A 14,622-nucleotide genomic window follows, 5' to 3' on the forward strand; every position below is an offset into this window, starting at 1 on the left:
TCTGAATCAGATTTTGCTAGTAGCAACTTTTGAGAAACTGCTGTCCTGAAAATGACTGATGGAATAAGAACAAAATTTTTAAATCTCAGTCATCACTCTGACAGTAACGATAAAGGAGATACAGTTGCATCTGAATTACGTCCTACAAATGACAGGAAACAGTCCTCAATTAAAGTTAAAAACAGGGCATGTAAGAAGCTATAACAGTACTAGTAATTAGTGCCCTCTAAAGCTTTCTCAAAGGAAGTCTAACGAGAGGAGTTCAGGTTCTTCTTTACAGTTATCATTGTTACAACAATTCCTAAGATTAAGAAGGTGGCATGGAATCCACGGGGACCCAGGGTGATAGAGCATCGAAGAGTAAAGAGAAGGCCTTTGCAGGCCCAAAGCTTCCTGCTGTTCTCTGTAGCTCCCAAAGTCCTCACCTGGTCTCAGGTCACTTCAGATGGGTCCATCTTCCAGAAAGAGTGAGGTAAAATTACCCGATTCCAGCCTTTTAGTGCAGCACATAATACTTAACTTTTATTACAACATTTGCTGATTTAGGAAGTCCAACAAATCTAAAAATAGTTTGTTGTTGTTGTTGTTGTTTTTTTTTTTTTGAGACAGACTCTTGCTCTGTCGCCACAGCTGGAGTGCAGTGGCATGATCTCATCTCACTGCAACCTCCACCTCTCAGGTTCAAGCCATTCTTCTGCCTCAGCCTCCCGAGTAACTGGGATCACAGGCACGTGCCACCATGCCCAGCTAATTTTTGTATTTTTAGTAGAGACAAGGTTTTACCATGTTGGCCAGGCTGGTCTCGAACTCCTAACCTTAAGTAATCTGCCCGACTTGGCCTCCTAAAGTGCTGGGATTACAGGTGTGAGCCACTGTGCCTGGCTGTCAGTTGCTACTGAGTAATGAGGCTCCCCCAGGGTTCTAGTAACTACAGCCCATAGGCACATGGCCTGCAAAACCTAAAACATTTACTATCTAGCTCTTTACTGGAAAAGTTCACCAACTTCCAGACTACACTAAGTATGCCAATTTGAGAGAGGCACGTAGGCAAAAAAAAATGGGCAAGTATACCTATACATACATATATATATATATTATTTATACACACTCTATGCATACTGAATTGTTCTTGAGAAAGTAAGTCACCCAAAGACGACATTATGTATGGCTTTTCATTCATTATACCTTTTAAAACATCTTACATCCCCAGTATCACACTCAGGCCACACCAAATATAAAGGGTTACAAATATTCAGATTTTATTATAAATAAAATACTGTTTTTCTTAAAACATAAAAAATGCCAAGTGTTGCATTTTATGAACCACCCTGGAGAGCAAGGCTGTAGAGATTAAGGCAAACAGCTAAAGTGAAGGCACATATAAAAGGTCCACAGCTGGAATTCAAAGGAAAAATTTCAGGGAAAAATAGCAGGATAATAATCCCTGTGTCACCCAGCGCTCTGCAGCAGCCATCCTGTCAATGACGTTACATAAAATACACATAACTGGAGCTAGACAATAAAATAATGGCTGTATTGCAGGAGTGTATTTAAGGTATCATCTTGTAATGAACCTTTTATTTTAAAAATAAAATTCTGTTTAAAAAATATACCACACAGGTGGAGGAGAAAAGCAAATAAAAAAAAGTTAAAGGGAAACCAAACCAAACCACCCCATTGTGGCCTGAGACTTGCTGGAGTGAACTTCTCCAAACTAGCTTGGCAGTCAACCTTCAGTCTTTTTCTGCAACCTTGACCAAATGCTTATGTTAGGATGTAGCCACTTAGCGAAAGGAAACAGCCAGGAAATGATGTGAAAACTTGGCAAGAGGGCGCCACATCTCCTACCATAGTAGAAGAGGCCTGGGAGAAGTAGCAGAGTGAAAGCTCTGGAGTATGCAGGTCAAAACACTAGTGGTAAAATCTGGTATATCCCAAACAGACGGAAACAGGAAGTGGGATCAAGAACTAAGTTACTCCACCTCTCCCAGTCTACCCATCAGTAGTAGCACTGTTCCTGATGCCCTGAAAGTGCTCAGTCAAAATGCACTCCCTTATACAATTGAACCATTCAGCTCCAGCAATTGCCAGAAAGGGCATTTCTCCTTCATTCCTGGCTAGTCCCACTATGGTGTCAAAGATCCTCTTCAGCAAACTTTTCTAATCCTACCATAGCTTGTCAACCTGGTGTTCCTGCTCTGGAACATTGTAAAACCATCATGCTGCAGGTCAGGATCATCAGGACTACAATGGAAGAGGACCCATGTTACCCTCTTCACAGTGGCTGGGCATGGAAGAAAGCAATTATATTAATTTTAGAGAATGGAGATGCTGCAAACACAAGGCAGAGAGCAAAGTGGGGAACAAGTACAATCCAAAGAATTCTAGATGGAAGGGAAGGAGGTATGCAGATACATTGTGCCAGTGAAGAGGAAAAACGGAGTGAAGTGAACAGACAGTGCCATTCTAGAAAGAGGACCAAGTATATTTACATAAATTCCTTATTCTATAATCATGATAAACAAAACAAAAAACATTCACACAAAAATATAAATTTGAAATAATTAATAGCACCAGTGTGTCAGATAATAATTTCTTTCCCCCCACCCCGCCCCTGCTACGCAGAGTACAAAGTTGCATAGTGTTAAAGGCTATATATGAATCCCAGAGGTGGGTTGGCAGGAGGAAGGGTGTGTGTGGCAGGGAATTGTCACACTGTGGTCTTAAAATAAAACCACAGAGCTGAGGATCAAAAGTCGAGAAGCCCACTAGGAAACTCCACGTAAGGGTCTTCCCTCTACACTTAGAGGGAAGGTTTAGAGTGGATTTAAATCACAAAGTGCAGGAACTCGATAGCATTGGCAGCTGTGTGAAATACTGAGTGCAAGTATGTGCCACCAGGATTTGGCAAACAATGTTTTTTGAGGGATTCGGGAAGATGGAAACATCAGAAGAAAACGAGCTAAGGGTCAAATGTCTCATCTCTCTCCAACAGAAGAACAAATGGATACATGGAATTCTGACAGTACAAGCTGCCATGTAAGTTTTATCCCTTTGCTAGAAAAGACTAGGGCAAGGAGACTTGGTTTTTTTTTTTTTTTTTTTGTCAAGACCTTAGGGATTAACTGTTCTCTGCCAAATGCTTAACACTAATTCCAAGACTAACCTAATAAAAAAGCTGTAAGAATTAGTTTGATTTTGAAAATAAAACTTTAGTGGTTATCATATCCCTATTTCTTCTGTGTGAGTTCCATTTATCAAAAGAGGTCTATTGGTCTATTGGTGAGTGCAAGCTGCCCATCCAGATTTAAATTATCAGCTGCCCAAAAGATCTGAAAAAAGTTTATCTTCCTAGTCAATTAGTAATATACTAGAAAAATCTTCTTCAGCCATGTTCATTTGGAGACTTTTATAAATAATTGCATCCTGACCCATGGATGGCTCAGTGTCCTATACTCAAAATAGCTAAAAGCACTGATGGATGGCTACCAACATTCTAAATGACCAATACTTTTGGCACAGGATGTTTATTTCCTTTTGCTTAGAAGAAGAGGGGCAGGAGATGCAGATGCATTTTCTTTATCCATGCGCTGGATATACTGGCCATCACAATGCTACGGTTAGTAGCCAAACTTTTCCTTCATAGAAACAAGAGTACTGAGACTGAGGAGGTTCTGCTGGTATCGATGAGACAGGGGAGGGCTACTTGCTCTGCCCTGGCATACACAGACTCACACGATGTGCTCATGCCACCGTACAGTAACGTAGGATGCCACGTCCTCATGTAAATCAGAAGGGAAAGTGTGGGTAAGGTAGCAACGTGAGTAGAAGAGAGACTTTATTAGATAAAACCCTTTGTTCCCGATTCAGGATGTTTAATTTGCTTCTCTTTCAACTTTGTGACTTTTCCTGGTTCAAAAGGACAGTGGTGGAGAGCAGCAGAGGAGTAGGGGTCTGAAAAATGTAATCTTTGTGTCAAGGCACTCTGTGGCCTCACAACTGCCCCCCCGTCAGAGGGATGCTGCCTTCTAGCCCTAGAGATGCTAGGGCTTTTCAATGGATGGGGTGTTGAAGCAGCCAGATGGTAAGGTCTTCCTGATGTCTTCCAGATTGCGAATGTCCTTCATAATCTCCTCAATATCTCGGTTATAGTCCATGATGGCAGCCTCCTGCTTCTTGGCTTCATTCTCCAGGTCAGACACTTTCCTATCAAGATCGCTGACCTTCATTTCATCTTTGGCTTTGTTCAGGGTGCCTTCAATCTCGTTTAGCTTATTCAGGTCTACTGTGTCCAGCTGCCCTGGAGGGTCAGAAAGTACACAGAAGAGAACAGACACATTCAGTAAGAATGATCTCTTCACATGTACCTCCACTAGCCTCTAGGCCCAGCAGCTGCCACTCTGCACAGGCAGCCCTGCAAATGTGACTTGTAGATTGCTGATGTCACACAAGGGTATAAACAATGCAGACGAAGTACAAATGCTGACCTAATCCAGCAGGGATGGGTCTGAGCATATAATTAATATCAAATTGGATGTTTTTTTTCTGAGACAATGGTTTTTGCAGAATGTTTCCTAAATGCACAGCTACTATGTTCTAGACCTTAAGCTTCACTTGTGGTTTTGGGGGTTATAACATTTAATACGTTTTCCAGGTACATACGCAATCTATGTGTCATTTTAGTGCCATCAAAGATATACAAATCTCTAAGAACCCTAATCCCTCAGCTCTCAGAGAGATTCCAGGGAAGATGGGTTAGTTTTGAAGGTCACTTTCTGTTTTCAGGAGTTAGACACTATTAGAAGCCTTCCTATGAAAAATGGCCAAGGGTAAAATGCTGAAATAATTTCAACAGGTCTTCACTTTAAGCTTAGCAAGAAAAAGAGATTCTTTTGAAAAAAATGAAATGTTTCTAACAAACAAATGCAGACACAATGGACAGCACTTCATGCATACTTGACTTGATTAAAGTCTCACAAGACCATTTTACATCAGCGATTCTCAGATATTAAATAATTTGCCCAAGTTTGCACAGCCTATAAACAACAAAGCAGAGATATTAACCCAAGTCAGACTAATGTTAAAAGCCTACCTATTCCACAAAAAGCTTTCTCTTCTAGCTTACTTTCATTTATATCCATCTGTTGGCACATAACTTATTATTCTTGACAGTTGAGACCGATAAAAAATGCCCCCACCAGAACAAAATGCACCAGTTTTTAAAGGCCAGCAAATTAAAATATAATGCCTTGCTACAAAGAGTCTTGGCTAGAGCGTTGACGCTTTATAATGGAGTCTGGTGACAAAAATGCATCTGTCCTAAAATGAAGCCTGCTCCCTATCACTCTATCAAACTGGATTAAAAGGTTTCCGTATGCACAGATTTCCTTGAAAAATCAAGAGTTTTCTCTCTTGTGGCATGAAAACTTTCCCCTCATCAGACTGTCCTTACTTAGCAAATGAAGAGAATTCCAGGCAGTAAAGTCATGACCAGTTTTAAGTGTTCTTTTTCTTTTAATTGAGACAGGGTTTCGCTCTCTTGTCCAGGGTGGAGTGCAGTGGTGTGATAACAGCTCACTGTCAACTCAAACTCCAGTGACGCGTCTGCTTTAGTCTCCCGAGTACCTATGACTACTGGCGTGTAGCACCACACCCAGCTAATTTTTAAAATATTTTGAAATTTTAAAAATTTGCTATGTCGCCTAGGCTGGTCTCAAACTCCTGACCTCAAGCTATCTTCCTTCCATGGCTTCTTAAAGTACTGGGATTACCAGTGTGAGCCACCACACCCAGCCTAAGTGTTCTTATATTCTACTATTGAAATTCTTAACTTTAAATCCCTTAAAGCACGCTGCCAGCAAGATGAGTTAAGAAAAATCACTGATGAGTTGTACAATGATCTTGGACCATAAATGCTACCCTAGCTGGCAATATATCTTCAAAACTTAAAAAGAAACTCCTCAGACCACAGTGTTCTATTTAGCGCAATGTCCACAGAAGGTACCTAGTAAGTACTTGTCACATCAACACAGCCTGAAGTCATGATTCAGGTCACACTAAAGCTGATGAATAATCAGTATGGTAAAGAAGTAAGTTGCTCTTAAAGGCCCTACCATGCAAGACAAGCATTTATTTTATAAGGCTTTCAAAACAAGCAAGAGCAAAAGGAAATATTAATAATAAATGACTTAAAATGGATTCATGTAAACCTGTATCATCTACTTTTGAGTCAACTGTACTATACCATATCCCAAGAACAGTACAAAAGATTCAGAGACTGACAAAAATGACTCTATGGCTACATACCCAGCTGCTCCAAGAGGTCATTAATAATGTTGAGGAGGCTAGTAACAGAGTTTTTGGCTTTTCTGGCGTTGATCTCAGCTTCCTGAGCAGCCTGTGAGGCCTGTAGGGAAAAAACGAGGCAAAGAGTCCTGACTGCATGTTTTCATCTTCTTTAAATCTTTTTTCCCATGACCCAACAAATCTAATTTCCAGACTTTTTTCCCCCTTTTCTAACTTAGGAAATTGAAATCTCTCACTGCTGTTTGTTTTGTTTGGTGGGGCTGGTGTGTATCTTCATATTGAGGGTGTCGTTATTTCTGTTACATCTATACTAACTCACTATATTTCTATCTCAAAAGTTAATATTATCTCCTTTTCTCACATTCTTACTCAATAATATATGGAGGTATATTAATAGTAAAACCCATTAAGCAGAAACAAGTTATTTTGTAAGGATGATTATAGAACTATGTTTCAGAACCAAAACACGTCCTTCCGGACACTCTTAGAAACTTATTAGAAATGTCCTATTCCTAGAAAAATTTCGTTGTTAATAAAGCTCTTCTCTAAACTCCCCTTCCACATGCAATGACCCAGCCACAATCTCCCTGACACACATACTCATTTATTAGGGCAATATAATTTACATTTTAAAAACCAAACAAAGGTAAATACACTTGGGAAATTCCATGAAACCTGAACAAATAACTGTGCATGAGTCATAGGAAACAGCAATGGAAGAGGAAGCGTCTAAATATCAGAAAACAGATGTTCTCACAAATAAATCTAGCTGAGATTTGAGTGGCTTTGAGCCTCTGACCACATAATTGTTTTTCCTAGTTTTGGTCAGGACAATGCAAACATTTTGGGATCAAAACAATGTTAAGATTTTAAAAAGAACAAGAAAGCAAAAGAAAAAAGAAAACCTTCACAAATAAATGATTAATCTCTGTCCAAATGGCAGCTGTCCTTATTGAGCGTCCACAAGCTTGTCTGCGAGTGTAACAGGAGGGAGAAAGGACCCTGCCAGGGCCAGCCAAGAGCGATGTCCCTGCATTTAGCCTGTGATCTCAGCCTCCTCTTCCAAAAGAATGAAGTCATAAACCTTCATTCTTCTGGTTAAAAAATATGTTACAGATTCAAATAATACTGACCAAATGCTGGCCTTTCAGAATTGACAGAAATGCAAATGAGATAGTACATGTGAGGGCAGTCTCTTTCCTTAGAAGTTATGTACCAAAAATAATAAAAGACGGATCTTCTATCACCCTTTGAAATAAACCTATGCCCTTTTTTGAAGCTACTAAATAAAAGAATGTTTTCTTTTTCAATGTGCTCTAAATCTAATGTTTCTACAACCATATTAAAAATGAAATCCAAATATGCCCAACATATGTGAGAAATACCTAATTTTTTACTTTATGGGATTTTTTTTTTTTTTTTTTGAGATGAAGTTTCCCTCTGTGGCCCTGGCTGGAGTTCAGTGATGCAACCTTGGCTCATTACAACCTCCACCTCTCGAGTTCAAGCAATTCTCCTGCCTCAGCCTCCCAAGTAGCTGGGATTACAGGAGCCCACCACCACGCCCAGCTAAGTTTTGTACTTTTAGTAGAGACACGGTTTCATTATGTTGGCCAGGGTGTTCTTGAACTCCTGACCACAGGCGATCCACCCACCTTGGCCTCCCAAAATGCTGGGATTACAGGCGTGAGCCACTGCACCCAGCCATCTTTATGGGAATTTGTACTTGAGCCACACCATGACAGAGAAAATCAGGATAATCCAAACCAACACCACCCCTCATCCCGCACCGTGCACCCCTGCAAAAAGCACAATAAAATCAGGTGTTTGCACAGGGACAGTTTGCTTTATCACTTCCCTAGAGTCTTTACTGAGATTAGCAGCCTTTGTATTTCTTTTTTCCATCCCAAGGTGAAAATGACCCACAGTGAGGGACTCTGTTTTTTGGCAGCAGTGAAAGAAGACCTCTTCCTTGCCACTGAAAGTGAGCAAGTAAACAAGCTCGTGTATGTTATTACCGTGACTGTTACACCCAACTGGAAAATGAATATTCCTACTGTAACTCCACTAAAGTCTTTTCAAAGTAAAATATAGCATAGAACAGAAAAATGGACCATAGTTCTTCCTTGGGCCATCCATTCACAAGTCAATTTTGTTACAAATGGTGCCATGCATATACATTCTCACAAAAGGTGAAAAATTAAACTAGATGTAAGTTTGATATATTTTGGTGGGGTGGTGGACAATGCCATCTTCAAAAATTTCTTTTTTTTTTTTTGAGACGGAGTTTCGCTCTTGTTACCCAGGCTGGAATGCAATGGCGCGATCTCGGCTCACTGCAACCTCCGCCTCCTGGGTTCAGGCAATTCTCCTGCCTCAGCCTCCTGAGTAGCTGGGATTACAGGCACGCGCCACCACGCCCAGCTAATTTTTTGTATTTTTAGTAGAGACGGGGTTTCACCATGTTGACCAGGATGGTCTCGATCTCTCGACCTCGTGATCCACCCGCCTCGGCCTCCCAAAGTGCTGGGATTACAGGCTTGAGCCACCGCGCCCGGCCTAAAAATTTCTTATATACAAGAAACTTGTCTTTGTCTCTAAGGAGCAAGGTGCTGGGAGAACAAGAATAGGAAGAAAATTAACTTTTCATTGCATTCCTTTTAAATTAACATTTATAAATTACCCACTGAAAAATACAAACACATACATTTTAATGTCCTAAAACCTCAAACGTGTAAAGCAATGTTTTGCTTTTAACTGAGTTAACTTTGGGACAGGACAATTGTGCAACAAAAATACCTGGCAGAAGATCCAAATTCTTTGTCTTCTGTGTAAGCTACTAACCCAATTCTTGACCAGACAATGTGATGAAAAACAGAAGTCAATATAAAAAAAACTCTTCTCAACAAGTGGGGGATCTTTATTATTAAACACTATTCACTTGCTGCCAATGAGCAACTATGCCCAAACCTCTTACCATCCCTGCCATCATCATGTCCTGGTCAGCATCATCTTGTTTTCTCTTTAGCTCTTTTTCTGCCTCCTGTAGTTGCTTCAGCATATTGGTCACTTCATTATCCAGATCTGTAACTTCTGCAAAAGTTCTTTCAGCTTCTGCTTTGGTGCTGGTGGCATTCTAGGCACAAAAGCAAATTGCTATTTTTTTTAAAAAAGCTTTCCTTTTTCTGAAGTATGCTCCCACTCCCTTTATAATTTGTAAAATGGCTCAAAAATATAATCTATAAAATAATAATATATTGATTTATACTAGTCTCATGACTTATCTTTTTTTTTCTTTTTTTTTATGACTTATATTATCAATTTGGGTTCTAAATAATAGTAAAAAAAAAAAATGACTATATACATAATAACATTTTGTATTTTATTTAGCACTTTCATTTGTATCCTCTTCTTTAATCCTGAAAAATTCTGTTCTATTATTTCTACTTTTAGTTGAGGTCACACAACTAACAAATGATAAACACTGAATGGCATATATTTTCTATCAAATCATATTGATTAGATGCTTTGACCAAGATAATAGCATCATTTCACAGGTAGCTTGGTTCCTTCTTGGCAGTTCATCATAATATACAAAAAACACCACAATCCTGAAATATGAGTATTTTTAAAAATATAGTTAATCCAAAGCCAACTGTTCTAAAGAAACTAAGAGGTTTCTGTGATTCTTAAATATCTAATTCTGAAATTGCTCCAATCTCTTATTTAAATAAAACAAACTGACCTTGAAATAAGAGAAAGCCAGATTAAAAAATTATTCTTTAAATCCTAGCAGTGGCAGCTATGGGAAGTCTCTCCTAAGAGGGGCTTACATATGGCAATATGCTTGAAAAGGGGGCCTGAAAGTTGTATTGATAAGCCATACTACATATTATTGAAATGAATGTTTATTTAGAAAAAGTCTGATTTTTTGTGGGAATGGACTCTTCCTTTATTTATTTATTTATTTATTTTTTTGTGGGAATGAAGCCAGACCCCACACTGAGACACAGCAGAAATTTTAGAGTAAAGCACCCTTTTACTGATTACTCCTTCTCAATCAATGTGGATACCTACTCTTCATGCCTAGTCAAAAGAAAAAAAATATGGTTTAAGACAATTTTACTGAAGTTGAGGAAAAAAATCTGCAAGGGCTCTGAGGGTCTGGAAAGAAAATGAATGGTGACTAGAGAAAGACATGGACAGGGACTGTCAAAGGAGAAATGCACACCTTTTGGATAACGCTTGCAATCCTCTCTGCCTCGTGGGCCTTGTTCTTGGCCTCCGTGGCATCTGCTGCAGCATTGCCCAGGGCCTGCTGGGCATCCCTGGTCTTTTCATTGGCTTCAATGATGGTCTGGTTGATGGCAGGAATCTTCCTTAGCGCCTCCTCTGCAGCTGTCTTGTTATCGTTCACGCGCCTATCAAAATCTGAAACAAGTTCAAGAACACATTTGAACTAAACTCCCAATAACTAAAAAGGGGACCTTTCAGGGAGTTCCAACTGGATTTCGTTTTATGAACGATGGAGGTCAGGGTAAAAAATGGAAGAAAGTATGGACTGAAATTTTAGAAATTACACATCTCTACAGAAAAGGTCTCCCAGTTAGTGTTATATAAACATTACCTGTTTCTGGAAATAGAATTCTCACTTGAACAATGTGCTTTAATACAGAGCCCTGAGCATCCCACTACCACTACCTCAACCAGTATTAAAAGGTGCAATTGGGCCGGGCGAGGTGGCTCACGCCTATAATCCCAGGACTTTGGGAGGCCAAGGTGGGTGGATCACAAGGTCAAGAGATAGAGACCATCCTGGCCAACATGGTGAAACCCTGTCTCTACTAAAAATACAAAAATTAGCTGGGCATGGTGGCACGTGCCTATAGTTCCAGCTACTCAGGAGGCTGACACAGGAGAATCACTTGAACCTGGGAGGTGGAGGTTGCAGTGAGCTGAGATCACGCCACTATACTCCTGCAATCCGGACTGGCGAAAGAGCTAGACTCCGTCTCAAAAAAAAAAAAAAGAAAAAGCTGCAATTTATTTAGTGTTTACTGTGTGTTGGGTACTGAGCTAAGAGCTTTGGGTGTCTTTGATATAAAATAGGCTGTATCATTTCTATAAGAAAATTAAGAATTTTAAAGAAGTTAGATGACTTGTGGTGGTAGGTTTTAAACCCACCGACACCACGGCCCATATTTTGAACTTGTTTGTTATTTTATTTTATTTTTTAGAGACAAGGTTTCACTCTGTCGTCCCGGCTGGAGTGCAATGGCACAATCACTGCTTACTGCAGCAGGAATCGTTCTACCTCAGCCTCCCAAATACCTAGGACTACTGGTGTGTGCCAGCATGCCTGGCTTATTAAAAAATTTTTTTTGTAGAGATGGAATCTCGCTATATTCTCCAGTGAGGAACTGGTCTTGAACTCCCGGCTTCCAGTGAGCCTCCCACCCAAAGTACTGGGATTATAGGCATGAGGAGCTACTGTGCCTGCCACATACTTTAAACTAGTATCCTGTAAAGCATCCTGTAAAGATTCCTTATTTACAGAACCTATGACTATTTTATCAGACCTGAATTCACAGTTGCTCAGTGAGTTGGTAACATTTCTCTTTTATCTGGGGTAATAAAAAAAAAAAACAACAAAGATTGGATGCCACTGGCAGAGAAAATGAAAGATAATCTCCATTTACCTATATAAGCTATCTAAATAGGCATACTGGTTATGTGAGTTAGCCTAATAAGAAAACATCTTTAAAAAAAAATCTATACTGAAGTATGCAGGGATAAAATGACAAGAGCTTTGGGATTTCTCTTTGAAATATTTTAGCATGAAAAAAGTAGGGAGTTGCGGATGAAGTAATAAATATGGTAAAAGACATGATTTTTAAAAAAATCACTCTAGTTGTAGATGCATTTGCCCCTGTTATCTCAGTCTTTTCTACCTTTCAGGTTGTTGAGAATGTCATTAGCTTCTTGTAAGGTATTCCGTCCCTTCTTTGCAGCTTCTTCGGCGAGGGCCTTGGCAGCATCAGCTCGGGCTAGGAGTTGGTCCGCGGTCTGCAAACACATGTCAAATCAGGGGATGAACCCTCCAAAGGAAATCCCTTCTGTCTCTCAGACAGAAAAGACTCTCCAGAGGTATCGCCTGAGACCTGCCAGCATACAGCATGTTAGGCTGCTCTCTCAGTACTGCGGTCTGCCATCTCTGCAAATATGATGTCATCACAGACACACTTGGACTGTTCAAATGTTGTCTCAAGGCATGAAGCAACCTGCAAATCAAACCAACCTGCTGTTCAGTCTTTCCCTTCTCCAGAAGGTTCTTGACTTCAAGTTCCTTCCCTTTCATGTCTTCCCTGAGGTCCTCATAATCTTTCAACTTCTGGTCAATCAGACGTTCTAGATTCTCAGCTTCCATCTTTATGTTATTCGCTTCATTCTGTGAAAAGCAAGTAAGATCACTGCACTTTGGATAAAACATTAAACTAATGAAAAGGTAGGCTTAGAAACTCTCTAACACCTAATACTCAATTGATATTTTTTAAGAACTGCACAGATCAAGGTTTTATGAACTTTTTTAAAAAACGAGATATACTCTACACACATTGAAATTCACAGCATCCACATATAGTTTGATGAGTTTTGACACATGAATTTCTGTGTAACCAAACACCCCAGTCAAGATACAGAAGAATTCCATCACCCAAGAAGCTCCCTTTTCTCCCTTTCCAGCCGGTCTCCACTCCATCTTTCCAACACTGTGCCTCCCAATGTTCTGATTTTTATCATCATAGACTAATTCTGCCTATTTTCTACTTCTAAATATATAGAATCAGACAATCTGTACATGTCTAAAGAGACCTAAACCTTGATGGTAAAAAATCAAGTCAACACCTCAGATATAAGAAGTGAAACTTAGTAAATCTCAAGCTTAATGCAAAAAACTACCATTTATACAGAACTTGGAATTAGGATCCACGATTAGAGTAGAGATATGAAATAAAATCCTACCAATTCCAAAATATTTTACCTGCCCCAGAACTTCCTGCTATAGTCCTTTAATTAAACCATTCTCTCTTATTTATCTCTAGGTCTCTACCAGACAGTGCCTGGGAGTAAATGTCTCTGGGTACTCCGCTTTAAGCAATTCAAACACATTATTATAATTTGGATTTGTACTAAAGACTTAAGAGTGACTGTTCATATCATTAAAGTAGTCTTTGCTATTTAATGTTTACAATCACAGGATTCTTAATCTTGGTAAGTTTTTGTTTTTTGAAGAGATAGGGTCTTGCACTATGTTGACTAGGCTGGTCTGGAACTCCCAGCATCAAACAATCCTCCCACCTCACACAGACTTGGGAGAAAGATAGAGTGGGGCTGTGTGTACAGGCTGTCCCCATACCTCCAGTGTCTCAGAGTCCACAGGACTCAACTGGGAATTCAAGCAATTCTCCTGCCTCAGTCTCCCAAGCAGCTGGGATTACAGTAATTCCAGGGTTGGGATTACAAGCGTGAGCCTTCACACCTGGCTACCTTGATAAATTCTATTAGTGTATGTGAAATAGACTCAACTTTACCAGCGTGCCAGTGGGAGGACAGAGGGAGGTGCAGAGCAGTCTGCTGTCACATGACTTGGGGGAGAGACAGGGTGGGGCTGTGCGTACAGGGTGCCCCCATACCTCCAGGGTTTCAGAGTCCACAGGGCTCAGCTGAGCCACACTGGCATAGATCTCCACAGCTTTGTCACCAGCCCTTTTGGCCTCCTCGTGTACTCGGGCAGCTTGTTTCTCCAGATCCTGTGAGATGTTCTTCGCTTGTTCATACCTAAGACACAAATAATGTGATTTAATGAAAATCTTAGCTGCTTTTAGCATCTTAATATTAATCAGATTAACATGATCATATGCCCAAAACCTCAAAGAGAATGCTACATTAAAATGCTTTCATTTTAATACCAACATTTTGCATACATTTACATTTTCTCTTATCACTTCTATTTATAATGTGTGGTTTACCATATACTTTCTTATTTCAGACACCCTTTAAAGATTCATAGTTCAATTATGTTTCCTCTACCTCCTCGATCATATTCTTTCTCTTCTTTATTTATACAGAATTTTAAGTATCATGGCTCATCTTGTTACTATTCTCTGTAGTTATAGTAACTGAATCAAACCAAATTTCTGTGGCTCCACATGACCTGCTCTATTTACTGTGCCATTTCAAAAGCATGATTAACAAAGGAAATCTTACTGCATGAATGCATGCCCTGAATCCACCAGTATTTAATTTTTCATTGAACTA

General features: G+C 39.8%; 1 protein-coding gene across 1 annotated transcript in view; it reads right to left on the minus strand.

Moving 5' to 3' along the window:
* Positions 1 to 1,235: 1,235 nt before the first annotated feature.
* LAMC1 (laminin subunit gamma 1) overlaps positions 1,236 to 14,622 on the minus strand; it is a 131,936-nt gene continuing 118,549 nt past the window's right edge. The window contains exons 22-28 of the mRNA XM_003925304.4: positions 13,998 to 14,142; positions 12,605 to 12,754; positions 12,258 to 12,372; positions 10,538 to 10,737; positions 9,284 to 9,442; positions 6,307 to 6,406; positions 1,236 to 4,300 (exon numbers count right to left, since the gene is read on the minus strand). Coding sequence (XP_003925353.1) covers positions 4,044 to 4,300; positions 6,307 to 6,406; positions 9,284 to 9,442; positions 10,538 to 10,737; positions 12,258 to 12,372; positions 12,605 to 12,754; positions 13,998 to 14,142 — 1,126 coding nt within the window. The 3' untranslated portion in view covers positions 1,236 to 4,043. The remainder of the gene's footprint in view (positions 4,301 to 6,306; positions 6,407 to 9,283; positions 9,443 to 10,537; positions 10,738 to 12,257; positions 12,373 to 12,604; positions 12,755 to 13,997; positions 14,143 to 14,622) is intronic.

Source organism: Saimiri boliviensis, chromosome 19 (genome assembly GCF_048565385.1).
Source record: "Saimiri boliviensis isolate mSaiBol1 chromosome 19, mSaiBol1.pri, whole genome shotgun sequence".
Classification (NCBI taxonomy): domain Eukaryota; kingdom Metazoa; phylum Chordata; class Mammalia; order Primates; family Cebidae; genus Saimiri; species Saimiri boliviensis.